General features: G+C 46.8%; 1 protein-coding gene across 1 annotated transcript; it reads left to right on the forward strand.

Moving 5' to 3' along the window:
• Positions 1–4,483: 4,483 nt before the first annotated feature.
• Positions 4,484–17,045, forward strand: LOC120978119 (40S ribosomal protein S5-like). Its single transcript, XM_040406347.1, has 2 exons — positions 4,484–4,502; positions 16,389–17,045. The coding sequence occupies exons 1-2, from the start codon at positions 4,484–4,486 to the stop codon at positions 16,982–16,984; spliced, it is 615 nt and encodes a 204-aa protein (XP_040262281.1). The 3' UTR covers positions 16,985–17,045.
• The last annotated feature ends 298 nt before the right edge of the window (positions 17,046–17,343 follow it).

The following is a 17,343-nucleotide window of genomic DNA, read 5'->3' on the forward strand; positions in this document are numbered from 1 at the left end:
ATTTTGGCATTTAGAACCTCACCAGCGTTGACCAGGGACTTAGTATTCCATGTGATGTTAAACAGGTAGTGCCTTTAGGACAACCCCTTTCCATATGTCCCATTATAGAGATATTGCATAGGGTAGTTCCGCTCTGGAGAACTCAGTGCCTTCCAATACCGCATTTCTTCTGTAACGGCTGCAGGAAAAATTTATGGTCCATAGTTTCAGCTCTTGGACCTGCAGTAGTCAGCCCTTTTGGAGCATATCTATAATGTATTTGTATCCCAAGATGCGCTGCATGTGCTGTAATCTCTTGACTTTCATGCTGATTCTCCCTACGGAAACAAGTATTTCACTTTAGCAAATTTTTTTTCAATTTAGAAAATTTTCCATGTAATAAAGACATAAGAAAACAGTATACACATTGGCCCCAGTTACAATTTTCCGCTGTAGCATCTAGTCATTAGACATGGTTGAGAGTCTTTACAAGTTCATTTCGGTATGCTGTAGGGGTGTGACAAATGCAACCTATAAAGCCGCTCCATTTCTGCTCACTTTTCATGTAAGTTGTTCTGTTTTGACAACAATTTAAGCAGCCAATTCATTTTAGAGCTAATTTTGTGAACTCTCTAATTAACTCCTGACTAATGGCCCATAGATCTGCTTTTGGGTAAAGGATTGTTACTTGGGGATTGTAAGAAGAGCTAAATCTTGTTTCCTAGCAGAAGTGTAACTTAGCCTTCCTGTAAAATCTGTCCCAGGGCCCCAACTTACCATGTGCCATTTATAATACCATTATGTGGCAGAGGGGCTTTTGGGTCCCCTTAGGCAAAGTACTTGTTTATGTATTTGTTAAAGGGGTAGGTCCATCTGGGACATTGATGGCATAGCACTAGGATATGCCATTAGTGTCAGATAGGTTCCAGTTGTACCTCTTCTATCTCTAGAACGGGACCGCAAAGTGAAGGAGAGCATGTGAGGTGTGCTTTCCAGGCATTGCTACGAGAGTTCCAAAAATAACCAGGCAAGTGCGCTCGGTTATTTTCTGAAGTCCCATAGAGGTGAATGGAAAGTGCACTGCACAAGCATGGTCACCGCTCTTCTTACCACTATGACTGCCGGAAATAGCTGAGCCAGAGCTTGGCTATTTTCGGAACTAACATAGCGGTGAATGGAGGATGGCCGCGCATCCATAGGTGCTCTCTGTTTACTTTGGAGGAGGGACTCACACCTATCTGACATTAATGACATATCCTAGCAATGTCTTAGATGAGCCAACCCCTTTAAAGACCATCTACAATATACACCGCCCGTCCAAAAAAAAAGTCGCCACCAAAAATATTTTGTTGGACTGCCTTTAGCTTTGATTACGGCACGCATTCGATGTGGCATTGTTTCGATAAGCTTCTGCAATGTCACAAGATTTATTTCCATCCAGTGTTGCATTCATTTTTCACCAAGATCTTGCATTGATGATGGTAGAGTCTGACTGCTGCGCAAAGCCTTCTCCAGCACATCCCAAGGATTCTCAATGGGGTTAAGGTCTGGACTCTGTGGTGGCCAATCCATGTGTGAAAATGATGTCTCATGCTCCCTGAACCACTCATTCACAATTTGAGCCTGATGAATCCTGGCATTGTCATCTTGGAATATGCCCGTGCCATCAGGGAAGAAAAAATCCATTGATGGAATAACCTGGTCATTCAGTATGTTCAGGTAGTCGGCTGACCTCGTTCTTGGAGCACATACTGTTGCTGAACCTAGACCTGACCAACTGCAGCAACCCCAGATCATAGCACTGCCCCCACAAGCTGGTGCAGTAGGCACTAGGCATGATGGGTGCATCACTTCATCTGCCTCTCTTCTTACCCTGAGGCGCCTATCACTCTGGAATAGGGTAAATCTGGACTCATCAGACCACATCACCTTCTTCCATTGCTCCAGAGTCCAATCTTTATGCTCCCTAGCAAATTGAAGCCTTTTTTTCTGGTTTGCCTCACTGAATAGTGGTTTTCTTACGGCTACACAGCTGTTCAGTCCCAATCGCTTGAGTTCCCTTCGCATTGTGCGTGTGGAAATGCTCTTACTTTCACTATTAAACATAGCCCTGAGTTCTACTGTTGTTTTTATTCGATTTGATTTCACCAAACGTTTAAGTGATTGCCGATCACGATCATTCAGGATTTTTTTCCCCGCCACATTTCTTTCCTGAATACGATGGGTCCCCACTATCCTTCCAGTTTTTAATAATGCGTTGGACAGTTCTTAACCCAATTTTTGTAGTTTCTGCAATCTCCTTAGATGTTTTCTCTGCTTGATGCATGCCAATGACTTGACCCTTCTCAAACAGACTAACATCTTTTCTACGACCACGAGATGTGTCTTTCGACATGGTTGTTTAAGAAATGAGAAGCAACTCATTGCACCAGTTGGAGTTAAATAACTTGTTGCCAGCTGACAGATAATCGCCCATGCAGTAATTATACAATAGGAGGCTCATAACTATTTGCTTAGTTAAATCCAGGTGGCAACTTTTTTTTTGGTCAGGCAGTGTACTTTATAGTCAGTCACTGGCCTTAGCGGCACATGTCTATTGAGGCCCGTGATTAGCTGTGTGTCACCTCTAGAGCCCAGTGGAGAGGATATAACTAGAACAACCCCTTTAATAAAGACTGGAGTTTTTGAAATCCACCCCAGTGCACATTACAGATCACAGTATTTTATTGTCCAGTAACATGTGACGGAAGGGCTGCAGAAATGTCCTTCTCTGTACTTTTTAGACCCCTCTTAATGCTTTCCACAGAGACCATTAAAGGGGTTACCTAGTTTTGAAAACTATTTCAAATACCTTTCGATTTATTCAAAGAGAAGTCGAGGAGACTAAAGACCAGAATGAGCAGAAATTTTAATGAATACAAAACTATATATCAATCTGGTAAGCTCGTCCTGCTCTAAAGCGTGCTGCTGATTGCACAGCATTTTCAATGTGATAGGCTTGCTTTAAGAAGAATCTGTCATCAGTTTCATTCTGATCAGTATCCTACCTGGACCAATGAAATATTTTCAACGATTACTGATATGTCAGATAATATTTTACACCTATTCCTTTAATCTATTTAGGCTATGAACACCTTTCCGGGACTAAAAATTATTTTACATTCTTTGTCCTACAGGGTTAAATTTCAGCCTAGCTGCAGCTATCTTCATTTCAGTTTTGCAAACACTTATTATAGCTAAATTCTATAGGCTTAAAGGGGTGTTTATGAGCTGTCAGGAGTTCAGAGATAATGGTTATGCATAGCCCTCATAACAGCAAAATTATGGGACCCTGTAAAACTCTAACTAAGATACTCTAAAATTTAAGCTTGTAGAACAAAAAGTGTTAAAAAATTTGGTTTAAATAAGTGAAAACACTGAATTAAAGGGGTTGTCTTACTTCAGTAAGTGGTACTTATCATGTAGAGAAGGTTAATACAAGCCACTTACTAATGTATTGTTATTGTCCATATTGCTTCCTTTTCTGTTTGGTTTCATTTTCCCACCACATTATACACTGCTCAATTCCATGGTTACATACAACCCTGCAATCCATAAGTGGTGGTCATGCTTGCACACTATACGAAAAAGCACTAGCCTATACGAGCTCCCATGGTCCCTGCCACCAAGGAGGTTGACACTTTTTCCTATTCCATGCAAGCACGACCACCATTGATGGATTGCAGGGTGGTCTGTAACCATGGAAACGATAGGTGTATATTGTGATGGGAAAATGAATCCAGCCAGCTAATTAAGCAATATGGACAATCACAATACATTAGTAAGTGCCTTGTATTGACTTTCTCTACATGATAAATGCCACTTACTGAAGTGAGACGACCCCTTTAACTTATCTTATATTCTTATCAGTTTAATAAGAATTGAGCTATAATGAGTGTTTATGTGGTCAGGAGATCAGCGATAAGAACTCTGTATGAGCTGACAGATGACAGGATTCAAAGAAAACAGAAAGTCACAGATTGCAGACTGATTTTTTAACCCTTGTACTCAGAAACAGCTTTTTCTTTGATTTGAGCCCAAAATGAGCAAAATGCAATAAACTAAAGGCCCCCAAAGGTGTACATAGCCTTTGAAGATATACTATTCAGGGGATTATTTTTTGGGTAGGCGCCCTTTCAGTAGTATGGTATGTCTAGTAATGCTGAAACATTTGTACAGGTGTAGAAAGCATTGGCGGCTGATAAGTAGCATCTTCACAACAAGTGTAAAGGATCACCTATTAACAAAAAAGCAAGCGCATTTCTAGCATTTAACACAAGAAAACACGTTGCCAGAGATTGATTACTTGATTGCACGTCTTTTGTGAAGACTATGCAGACCATGGAAAATGCTCGTGCTCTTGAAGAAAAAACTGATTTGTGATTGGTAAGAAAAATGCATTAGGTCGCTGTATAAATGGTATGCTTAAAATAACAACGCTGGCTCTTTCACACAACGTATGTCGATGGTTATTGTATTGTATGGTACGTAGTTGTTTCATCATTCCATAAACCCTCTTTTGTTATCAAAGGCCACATATTAAAAAACTGGAAGATATCTGTGTAGGATTCAGAGACTACAGCTGAATACAGATTGAGCTTTCTTCGTTATGACTGTTGCACCCAGTAACTAGATATCCTTTGACTTGAGTGCAGGGCTAGCCATCCCAGATTTTACAGGACAGGCCCAGATTTTGGGGAGCCTTGATTATAGAACTACTAGAAAATGCTAGAGTATTGTGCTCTGCCACCCCGAACCCCCATTCTCCTTATAGATTTTGACACTGATTGGGCATAGCCTTTTTTTTTTTTTTAATCCACCCCCTCCCAACTAGCAGGACCTGTGAAGAGAAATATACCTACCTGTTCCATGGCTCTCGGGCTCTCTGCTATGCACTTCTGGTCTCCTTCTGTCAACATCCGCACGGACAGGGTCACATGCAACTAGAGCGGAAACGATTACTCAATTAAATCGAATAACTCGACACAAAAAAATCCTCGGATTCATTTGTGCCATGTGACCACGGAGCATAGGTGAAGTGCTTGCTAAAACTCACACTCTGCGGTCTCCCGCCAGGCCAGCACCGCTCTGCACTGTATCTTGACATACACACAGTGTCAGGATGTAGTGCACTTTAGCGTGCGCTATGACCCTACGCTGTGTGGGGCACAGGTAAGTATGTTTCTCTTCTCAGGTCCCTCGGGCAGGCGGTGGGGTTAAAAGAGAATCCCGGTCAATGCCTTTAAAGGCTCATTCACACTTGCATTTAAAAATACTGATTAATTATTGGTGCGCAATACAGGTAATTTCTTTTACAATTTTTTCAATTTCTCGTTTTTATATTGCATTCATTTTTTCAGTATTTTTGTTCATTTTATTTTCTTAACCCCTTTAGGACACAGCCTTATTTCACCTTAAGGACCAGGCCATTTTTTACAAATCTGACCAGTGTCATATTAAGTGGTGATAACTTTAAAACGCTTTGACTTATCCAGGCCATTCTGAGATTGTTTTTCCGTCACATATTGTACTTCATGACACTGGTAAAATTAAGTCAAAAAAATTCATTTTTATTTATAAAAAAATACCAAATTTACGAAAAATTTTTAAAAAATTGCAAATTTCAAAGTTTCAATTTCTCTACTTCTATAATACATAGTAATACCTCCAAAAATAGTTATTAATTTACATTTCCCATATGTATACTTCATGTTTGGATCATTTTGGGAATGATATTTTATATTTTGGGGATGTTACAAGGTTTAGAAGTTTAGAAGCAAATCTTGAAATTTTTCAGAAATTTTCATAAAAAAACAATTTTTAGGGACCAGTTCAGGTCTGAAGTCACTTTGTGAGGCTTGCATAATAGAAATCACCCAACAAGCTATTCAAAACTGATTTTACAAACGTCGTTAACCCTTTAGGTGTTCCAACAAAGTTAATAGCAAATGGAGATAAAATTTCAGAATTTAGATTTTTTGGCAAATTTTCCATTTTAATCCATTTTTTCCAGTAACAAAGCAAGGGTTAACAGCCAAACAAAATGCTATATTTATTGCCCGGATTCTGTAGTTTGCAGAAACACCCCATATGTGGCCGTAAACTACTTTACGGGCACACAGTAGGGCGTAGAGGGAAAGGTGCGCCATATGGTTTTTGGAAGGCAGATTTTGCTGGACTGGTTTATTTACACCATGTCCCATTTGAAGCCTGTCTGATGCACCCCTAGAGTAGAAACTCCTCAAAAGTGACCCCATCTAAGAAACTACACCCCTCAAGGTATTTAAAACTTATTTTAAGAACTTTGTTAACCCTTTAGGTGTTGCACAAGAGTTATTGGCAAATGGGGATGAAATTTGAGAATTTCAATTTTTGGGCAAATTTTACATTTTAATACATTTTTTCCAGTAACAAAGCAAGGGTTAGCAGCCAAACAAAATGCTATATTTATTGCCCCGATTCTGTAGTTTGCAGAAACACCCCATATGTGGCCGTAAACTACTGTACGGGCACACAGTAGGGCGTAGAGGGAAAGGTGCGCCGTATTGTTTTTGGAAGGCAGATTTTGCTGGACTGGTTTATTTACACCATGTCCCATTTGAAGCCCCTCTGATGCACCCCTAGAGTAGAAACTCCATAAAAGTGACCCCATTTTGGAAACTACGGAATAAGGTGGCAGTTTTGTTGGGACTATTTTTAGGGTACATATGATTTTTGGTTTATCTATATTACATTTTTGTGAGGCAAGGTTACCATAAATAGAAATTCAGAAATTTCATCTCCATTTGCCAATAACTCTTGTGGAACACCTAAAGGGTTAACGACGTTTGTAAAATCTGTTTTGAATACCTTAAGGGGTGTAGTTTCTTAGATGAGGTCGCTTTTATGGAGTTTTTACTCTAGGGGTGCATCAGGGGGGCTTCAAATAGGACATGGTGCCAAAAAAAAGGCCATCAAAATCTGCCTTCCAGAAACCATACGGCATTCCTTTCCTTCTGCGCCCTGCCGTTTGGTCATACAGCAGTTTACGACCACATATGGGGTGTTTCTGTAAACTGCAGTATGAGGGTAATAAATATTAAGTTTTGTTTGGCTGTTAACCCTTGCTTTGTTATTGGAAAAAAACTGATTAACATGGAAAATTTGCCCAAAAATTGCTTATTTTTTACCATGTTCATCTGAGGGGTTGGGGGGTATTTTTATAGAGCAGATTCTTACGGATGCGGCGATACCTAATATGTCTACTTTTTATTTATTTATTTATGTTTTACACTATATTATCTTTTTATAAAGAAAAAAAATAATTTTAGTATCTCCTTAGTCTAAGGCCTCATGCACACGACCGTTGTGTGCATCCGCGGCCATTGTTCCGTTTTCCGTTTTTTTCGCGGACCCATTGACTTTCAATGAGTCCGTGGAAAAATCGGAAAATGCACAGTTTGGCTTCCGCGTCCGTGATCCGTTTTTCCAGTCCGTGAAAAAAATAGGACCTGTCCTATTTTATTCACGGACAACAGTTCCCGAACCCATTCAAGTCAATGGGTCCATGAAAAATCACGGATGCACACAAGATAGTGATCCGTGTCCGTGATCCGTGTCCGTTTTTCCTATCATTTTCAATGCAATCTTTACTTAGTTTTTTTTTTCACTTTTTATGTCCGTGGATCCTCCAAAAATCAAGGAAGACCCACGGATGAAAAAACGGACACGGATCACGGAACAACGGAAACCGTTTTTGCGGACCGCAAAAAAAACGTCTGTGTGCATGAGGCCTTAGAGTCATTTTTTTTTTAGTTTTTAGCCGATTATCTTACTGTATTTAGGGGCTCATTTTTTGCGGGATGAGAGGATGGTTTTATTGGCGCTATTTTGGGGGGCATATGACTTTTTGATCGCTTGCTATTACAATTTTTGTGATGTAAGGTGACAAAAAAAATACCTTTTTTTTTACCGTTTTTTTTTTTTTACCGTGTTCATCTGAGGGGTTAGGGGGGTATTTTTATAGAGCAGATTCTTACGGATGCGGCGATACCTAATAAGTCTACTTTTTTTATTTATTTTACAAAATAATATTTTAGAATTTTGTTTTTTTGTTTTAGTGTTTCAAGTCTGAGAACCAGTTTTTTATCCGATTGTCAGTGGCTAAATTGGGATATAAATTTAGTACTTCATGGAAGTGTAGTACTCCCTGAAGCAACCAATAATGCAGAGGCCCGGATGATCGGGGCACGTGTCACATAGAGTAGTGGTGTCCTACCGTATCCCCCTCCTGTGTAACACTCTGCACCTTTTTTGGGTCCGTCCCTTCTTTCCAGTATAGGGGACCACACCTGGAAAGTGTTGGCCAGGGACGATCCGGGCGCCTCTAGTTCCCGAGGTACTCCGGCCTGCTCTTTCTCGGTCCGAAAAGATCAGGGCCTTGAGGACTGCCTCATAGAACTGAAGGAATGTCCCTGTGTTGCCAGCGCTCCGGGACAGCACAAAAGAGTTGTACAAGGCAACCTGTACCAAGAAGACCATAACTTTTTTGTACCATGCCTGGGTTTTGCGCATGGCGTTATATGGCTTTCGGACCTGATCAGAGAGATCAACTCCTCCCATATACGGATTGTAGTCGACGATACAATCGGGCTTGAGGACTGTTGCCGCAGTAACTCGCACAGGGACAGGGGTGATGCCGTTACCATGAATTGTGGACAGTACAAGGACATCCCTCTTGTCCTTATATCTGACCAGCAACAGGTTTCCAATGGTAAGGGCACGGGTCTCACCCCTGGGGATAGGTACCTGGTGGGGGGAGGCTGGGAGGCCGCGTTGATTTTTCTGCATGGTCCCAGAAGCGGACGTGGATCTGGCGGTGAGGGACTGGAACAAGGGGATACTAGTATAAAAGTTATCCACGTACAGGTGGTAACCCTTATCTAGCAGTGGGTGCATAAGGTCCCACACAAGTTTCCCGCTAACACCCAGAGTGGGGGGACATTCTGGGGGTTGAATACGGGAATCTCGCCCCTCGTACACACGAAACTTGTAAGTGTACCCTGAGGTACTTTCACAAAGTTTGTACAGCTTCACGCCATATCTCGCCCGCTTTGAGGGAACATACTGGCGGAAAATGAGTCTCCCCTTGAACGCAATGAGAGACTCATCAACCGCGAACCTCCCTTCCAGGTACATAGGCCTGTACAAATTTGCCCCAAAGTGATCGATGACCGGCCTGATTTTGTACAGGCGGTCATAGGCAGGATCACCTCGGGGGGGAAGGGGGGGGGACATGCTGCATTATCTGAATAATGCAGGCATTTCCGGATGGCCTCAAACCGGGAGCGTGTCATGGCCGTACTGTAAAGTGCGGTCTGGTAGAGGACGTCCCCACTCCAGTAATGCCTGACACTAGGTTTTTTGACTAGGCCCATATGCAGCACAAGGCCCCAAAATGTCCTCATCTCGGCTGCACTGACTGGTGTCCAGCCACCGGGCCTAGCCAAAAAGGAGCCGGGGTGTTGAGCAACGAACCGTTGGGCGTACAGGTTCGTCTGCTCCACCATTAGATTTACCAGTTGGTCACTGAAAAAATGACTAAAAAAGTCATATTCAGTGAAGCCCACTGTGGAAATATGGATTCCTGGTTGGCCGTCCAAAGTTGATCAGCAGTGGGGTGTGCGATGCGCTAACAGTGGCCGGACGCTAAGAGTGACGGCCACAGTCAGCGTACGCACACAAAAAAAAAAAAAAAAACTGCTTGCGCCCCAAAAAAAGTTGAGGGGGGAGGGGGCAAGCTGCAGCACCCCTGGGGGGGTCTAGGGTCACACAGCTGTGCTGTGGACCCCAGACACCCGATTTAGGGTGATGCAATCCTAAACTTTTTTATTTTTACTTCCACTAACTTTCCCTTTATTATTCCTGCCTAACCAAACCTTTCCCTAGCCTTTCCCTATGTACCTGATTGAACAGATGGGGGGTGCTTGGGCACAGATCGGGTGCTGGGCACAGATGGGGTGATGCCTGGACAGATAGGGGGTGCTGGCTGAGATCCGACACGTGCAGCAGCAGCGCTCCTCTCTCCTCGGCTCCCGGACACAAAAGGAGGAGGAGAGGAGCGCTGCTAGGATTTGAACCTCCCACCGCCCGCCCACCTACCAATCAGAGGCGATCCTGAGAGGTGTCACCATCACCTCTCAGTATTGCAGGATGGTGATTGGTGGTGTATTATCATACAACCGATCACCATCCTGTTCCGGGTTATCGGGTCCCCAGAGACCTGAATAACCCAGAAACGCAGCAAACAGCAGGTCTGAATTGACCTGCAGTTTGCTGAGATCACCGACATGGGGGGGTTCACAATGATTTGAGCAGGCACCGGGTTCCGATCACCGCCCGCAGGGTGGCGGTGATCGGAACTAGACATGACTTACCGGTACGTCATGTGTCCTTAAGTACCAGGACAACATGCCAGGGTCAGAATGGCATAAAAAAAAGAAAAAAAGAAAAGAAAAGAAGAGATATTCCCCTCAAGGATCCCTGCAAGTCCCGTTCCAGCATGTTTCCCTCTGGTCTCTACTTTCTGATCCCTCTCAACACACAGAAATGACTGCTCATCAAATCACTGGCTGATGCAAGTCCTCAGGGACCAGGAAGTAGATCACAAGGGGCCCTAGAAGCATCTGGACGGGAGATGTGGCAGTATCACTTCTTTTTTTCGAAAAGAAAAATGCTAGCTGGATAACCCAGTTAAACCCTATTTCTTATTTGTTTTAGTAAAGTCATGAAAATGCAACTAATAAAAGTGATTTTTTTTAAATGAACAAATATGCACAATTCAACTATGCAAAAATGGGACATGTGATTTTAAACTGAACCCAGTAACTTTATGGAATGAAAACCAATAAAGATCCATTGGGACATACTGCATACAGTATTGTAAAAATCAATGGGATTTAAATGACAGAAATACGTAGTCTCGCTCTTTCCGCTCCGAGCGCAGACTGGTTAGGACATAGCCGACCACACAAAATGGCAGATTGGGAAGCCTGTCATGGTCTTACCTTCTTGCTGTTCTCCTTCGTTTGACATGTGCTGGCGGCCATCTTGGTTTCTGGGTTTCTTGTAGCCTCCCATCCTGCGGCTCCTCCTTCCCACTGGGAGGAGCTGGATGCCCAGCTCATATATATAGGAGGTCTGTGGCTTCAGTTCCTTGCTTGGTCCTCCTGTGTTCACATGCTTCTAGACTGCTGCTTCTGGTTCCTGATCCTGGTTTCGTCCGACTACCCTGCTGGTTCCTGATCCTGGTTTCGTCCGACTACCCTGCTGGTTCCTGATCCTGGCTTCGTCTGACTACCCTGCTGGTTCCTGATCCTGGCTTCGTCTGACTACCCTCCTGGTTCCTGACCTCTGGCTTCGCAAAGACTCTGCTTCGGTTTCGCCATCCGTTTGGACTTTTGCTTTACAGCTTTATTTTCAATAAAGCCTTCTTATTTTCACTTATCCCTTGTTGTACGTCTGGTTCATGGTTCCGTGACATTAGGACCAAGCCATGAATTCTGACGGTACAAGGCCATCCTCGCTACCCACGCTGGTTGCCAGACTTGATCAGCAGGATCACCTGTTGGGTCGGTTCGCTGTGCCGTTGCAAACCCTGCTTGAACGCACGGCTCATTTCGCTCCCGTTGCCGATGGGTCGGTTGTCGCTCCTGGGCCCGCTCCTACTGCCGCTCCGGTTGTTGCGCCAGAGTCTACCCCGACACCTGTTGTTGCACCTGCGGTGTTTCGGGGTATGACCGGTTCTGCCCCTCTTCCACAGCGCTTTGGGGGAGAGCCAACTCAGTGCCGAGGTTTCCTTAACCAGGTGGGCATTTATTTCGAGTTGCTGCCACATGCCTTTCCCACTGAGAGATCAAAGGTGGGCTTCTTGATCTCGCTGCTCTCGGACAAGGCCTTGGCCTGGGCCAGCCCTTTATGGGAGAACAACAATCCGGTGGTTGCTGAGTTTTCCGGTTTTGTTGCTTCTCTTCGGAAGGTATTCGATGTGCCGGCTCGTGCTGCCTCTGCTGCGAAGCTCCTTATGTCCATCAGACAGGGTTCACGATCCGTAGCTGAATACGCCATTGAGTTTCGTACCCTGGCAGCAGAGGTGGGCTGGAATAATGAGGCTCTGGTCGCTGCTTTCTCTCATGGTCTCTCGGATGCCTTGAAGGATGAGGTTGCAGCTAAGGACCTACCAGTGGAGCTCGAGTCTCTTATTTCTTTCCTGATTTTGATTGACACCAGACTCAGGGAGAGACCTTCCTTTAAGGAGAGTCTGCGGAGGTTTTCTAACAGATTGGCGCCTACGCTTGCTGTCCCACCCGTGCCTCCCTCTCCTCCCACGCCTCCTGGGGATGACTTGTCTGGGGGTGAACCCATGCAGCTGGGGTTTGCTCGCCTGTCCGAGGGGGAGAGGGTACTCCGGAGACGCGAGGGCCGATGCATGTACTGTGGTCTCGGTGGGCATTTTCGGTTGGCATGTCCGAACCGTCCGGGAAACGCTCGCACCTGAGATCCTGTCGGGGGCAGATCTTGGGTGGAGTCTCCTCGTCCCCGGTTTCCCGTGTTGACAAACCACTGATCACTGTTGTCCTCTCCTGGGTCGGGGGCTCGGTGACGACCCAGGCGTTGGTGGACTCTGGTGCTGGTGGTTTGTTCATTGATAATGTGTTCGCTGCCGCCAATTCCATTCCTCTGCAGGCTCGAGGTTCCCCACTGGCTCTTGAGGCGATAGACGGCAGACCCCTTCTGCCGCCACATGTGACTCATGAGACCCTTCCAGTGGGGATAGCCATTGGTGCCGTTCACAGAGAGTCGGTCTGCCTCCAGGTTACTTCGTCTCCACACTACTCGGTGGTCTTGGGGTACCCCTGGCTCCGGAAGCATAATCCGACTTTCGATTGGAGATCGGCCGAGATCCTCTCGTGGTCACCGCAGTGTGGGGCTAGTTGCATCCATGGGTCTGTCAAGTTGCTGTGTACTTCCTCGGACTCTCTGTTGCCTCCTGAATACGTGGAGTACCGGGATGTATTCGATAAGGTGCGCGCGGTTGCCCTACCTCCGCACCGCCCATACGATTGTGCCATAGAGTTACAATCTGGTGCCGTTCCTCCTCGTGGCAAAGTCTATCCACTGTCGGTAGCGGAGAATGAGGCCATGGAGGAGTACGTGAGGGAGGCGCTTTCACGCGGACACATTCGCAAATCCTCGTCCCCGGCAGGGGCTGGATTTTTCTTTGTGAAAAAGAAGGGCGGTGAGTTGAGGCCTTGCATCGATTACAGGGGTCTCAATCGCATCACGATCAAGAACGCTTACCCGATACCCTTGATTTCCGAGCTGTTCGATCGCCTTAAAGGGGCCACGGTCTTTACCAAACTCGACCTGAGGGCGGCATATAACCTGGTAAGGATCAAGGCGGGCGATGAGTGGAAGACCGTGTTTAACACCAGGACCGGTCATTATGAATCCTTGGTTATGCCCTTTGGGTTGTGCAATGCGCCCGCAGTCTTTCAGGAATTCATCAACGATGTTTTCCGTGACCTGTTGCAGCAGTGTGTGGTGGTCTATTTGGATGACATCTTGGTATATTCTGAATCCATGGAGGCCCACATTCTGGATGTCAGACGAGTGTTGCAACGGTTACGAGAGAACAAGCTGTTCGGTAAGCTTGAGAAATGCGAATTTCACCGATCCCAGGTAACCTTCTTAGGTTACATCATTTCCGCTGAGGGGTTCTCCATGGATCCTGAGAAGGTTTCGGCTGTCTTACAGTGGCCCCAGCCCAGTGGTCTTCGTTCCCTGCAGCGCTTTTTGGGCTTCGCCAATTATTATCGGAAGTTCATCAGGGACTTTTCCATGCTAGCCAAGCCTCTCACGGATCTGACCAGGAAGGGCAGTAATTCCCAGGTCTGGCCGCTCGAGGCCATCCGAGCTTTTGAGGCTCTAAAGTCCGCCTTTGTGTCGGCTCCGATTCTGTCGCATCCCAACCCTGGGTTGCCCTTTGTCCTCGAGGTGGACGCGTCTGAGACGGGAGTAGGCGCCCTTCTGTCTCAGCGTAGAACACCAGAGGGTCCTCTGCTTCCTTGTGGGTTTTACTCCCGGAAACTGTCTTCCGCGGAGTGCAACTATCAGATTGGTGACAGGGAGTTATTGGCCATCGTGCAGGCCCTTAAAGAATGGAGGCACTTGCTCGAGGGTTCGGTGGTTCCGGTCCTCATCCTGACGGACCACAAGAATCTGACCTACCTTTCTGAGGCCAAGAGATTGACACCACGTCAGGCCAGATGGGCTCTGTTCTTGTCACGTTTTAATTACGTGGTCTCCTACCTACCCGGTTCCAAGAACATCAGGGCGGATGCCTTATCACGGCAGTACTCCGAGCTGTCCAGGGAGGAGTCGATTCCGACTTCGGTCATACCTCCGAATCAGATCTTGGCCGCCATTCGCACCAGCCTGACCTCTCCCCTGGGTGAGCAGATTTTGGCGGCTCAATCTGGTGCTCCCTCTGGGAGACCCAACGGCAGATGTTTTGTGCCTGAGGAGTTGCGCACTCGGTTGTTGCGAACCTACCATAACTCCAAGACCGCGGGGCATCCTGGAAAGAATCAGCTGTCCTGGGCTGTTTCACGTCTGTTCTGGTGGCCTTCCCTACGTTCCGACATCGCCGCATATGTAGCGGCATGCTCCGTTTGTGCCCAGAGTAAGTCCCCTCGGCACCTTCCGTTGGGCCTTCTGCAACCCATAGCCACCGGGGAGCGCCCATGGTCACACCTGGGGATGGATTTCATTGTGGACCTCCCTGCATCCCGAGGCCATACGGTCATTCTCATGATTGTGGATCGGTTTTCCAAAATGTGCCACTGTGTTCCTCTCAAGAAGTTACCCTCTGCACAAGAGTTGGCCACGATTTTTGCCAGGGAGGTCTTCCGGTTGCACGGTTTGCCCAAGGAGATTGTGTCGGATCGGGGGAGTCAGTTTGTGTCCAGGTTCTGGCGCGCCTTTTGCTCCCAGTTGGGGATTCATCTCTCCTTCTCCTCGGCCTACCACCCTCAGTCCAATGGGGCCGCAGAACGATCCAATCAGGCCTTGGAGCAATTCCTTCGTTGCTATGTCTCCGATCACCAAGACAATTGGGTTGACCTCCTGCCTTGGGCTGAGTTTGCCAGGAACACGGCGGTGAACTCTTCCTCTGGGACGTCTCCCTTCATGGCCAATTATGGGTTCCAACCTGCCGTGTTACCGGAGGTATTCTCTCCCCAGGATATTCCGGCTGTGGAGGATCACCTTTCCGTCCTACGTGCTTCTTGGGTACTGATCCAGAAGTCCCTTGAGGTCTCTGCGCAGCGCCAGAGACTCCAGGCTGATCGCAGACGAGCGCCTGCTCCTTCCTACCAGGTCGGAGACCGTGTATGGTTGTCCACCCGCAACCTCAACCTTCGAGTGCCCACTCCCAAGCTTGCGCCTCGCTTTGTTGGTCCCTTCCGAGTGCTTCGCAGGGTAAACCCGGTAGCCTATGCCCTTGCGCTTCCTCCTGGCATGCGGATCTCCAACGTGTTTCATGTCTCCCTGTTGAAGGCACTGGTGTGTAATCGTTTCACTTCCTCGGTTCCTCGGCCTCGTCCGGTCCAAGTGGGTAATCGTGAGGAGTATGAGGTGAGCAATATCCTGGACTCACGCCTGGTCCGCGGTCGGGTGCAGTTTTTGGTCCATTGGCGTGGTTATGGTCCAGAGGAGCGTTCCTGGGTTCCCTCCGCAGATGTCCATGCTCCTGCCTTGCTCCGAGCCTTCCACGCACGCTTCCCTCTGAAACCGTTCTTTACTCCGCGGAGGAGGGGCCCTTGAGGGGGAGGTACTGTCATGGTCTTACCTTCTTGCTGTTCTCCTTCGTTTGACATGTGCTTGCGGCCATCTTGGTTTCTGGGTTTCTTGTAGCCTCCCATCCTGCGGCTCCTCCTTCCCACTGGGAGGAGCTGGATGCCCAGCTCATATATATAGGAGGTCTGTGACTTCAGTCCCTTGCTTGGTCCTCCTGTGTTCACATGCTTCTAGACTGCTGCTGCTTCTGGTTCCTGATCCTGGTTTCGTCCGACTACCCTGCTGGTTCCTGATCCTAGTTTCGTCCGACTACCCTGCTGGTTCCTGATCCTGGCTTCGTCTGACTACCCTGCTGGTTCCTGATCCTGGCTTCGTCTGACTACCCTCCTGGTTCCTGACCTCTGGCTTCGCAAAGACTCTGCTTCGGTTTCGCCATCCGTTTGGACTTTTGCTTTACAGCTTTATTTTCAATAAAGCCTTCTTATTTTCACTTATCCCTTGTTGTACGTCTGGTTCATGGTTCCGTGACAAAGCTGCTCCCGTCGGGGCCGAGACCGCTGAAATCAAACTGTTCGGGAAATGGAGTACAGATGACGTCCAGATCAGCGACATCTCCCTGCAGGATTACATTGCTGTGAAGGAGAAGTACGCCAAGTTCCTGCCCCACAGTGGAGGGCGCTATGCTGCCAAGCGCTTCCGCAAGGCTCAGTGTCCTATTGTGGAGCGTCTCACTAACTCCCTCATGATGCACGGGAGGAACAACGGCAAGAAGCTGATGACCGTCAGGATCGTGAAGCACGCCTTCGAGATCATTCACCTGCTGACCGGAGAGAACCCTCTGCAGGTGTTGGTGAACGCCATCATCAACAGTGGCCCCCGGGAAGACTCCACCCGTATCGGTAGAGCCGGAACAGTCAGGAGACAGGCCGTGGACGTGTCCCCTCTCCGAATAGTCAACCAGGCCATCTGGCTCCTCTGCACCGGTGCTCGTGAAGCCGCTTTCAGGAGCATCAAGACGATTGCAGAATGTGTGGCTGATGAGCTCATCAACGCAGCCAAGGGCTCCTCTAACTCCTACGCCATCAAGAAGAAAGATGAACTGGAGAGAGTCGCCAAATCCAACCGTTAAGTCGTCGCCATCCTCTGCCCTCATTAAATAAAGAAAATATTTCAGTCAAAAAAAAAAAAAAGAAATACATAGTCTCAAAAGACAGGAAATGCTCAACCCCAGATACTGCGCTTGTGGTCTGTTGCTAAGCGCGATCCCCAGCAAAAAATGCAAACAATGGAGGATGGCAGCAGTAGACCACAAGTGCCACAGAGACATCCTACACCAGATGGTGAACTGTGTGGATGTAGAATAATATATAGAATAAATAGTTATAAGATTAGGTGCACTACTGTGGTGGATGCAAACAGTAACATCTGGTTAACCCTCACACTGATGTTAAAAATGAGATATTAGCCAGTACATCCTTATACACTGCG

The sequence above is a fragment of the Bufo bufo genome, chromosome 8 (genome assembly GCF_905171765.1).
Source record: "Bufo bufo chromosome 8, aBufBuf1.1, whole genome shotgun sequence".
In the NCBI taxonomy this organism is placed as follows: Eukaryota; Metazoa; Chordata; class Amphibia; order Anura; family Bufonidae; genus Bufo; species Bufo bufo.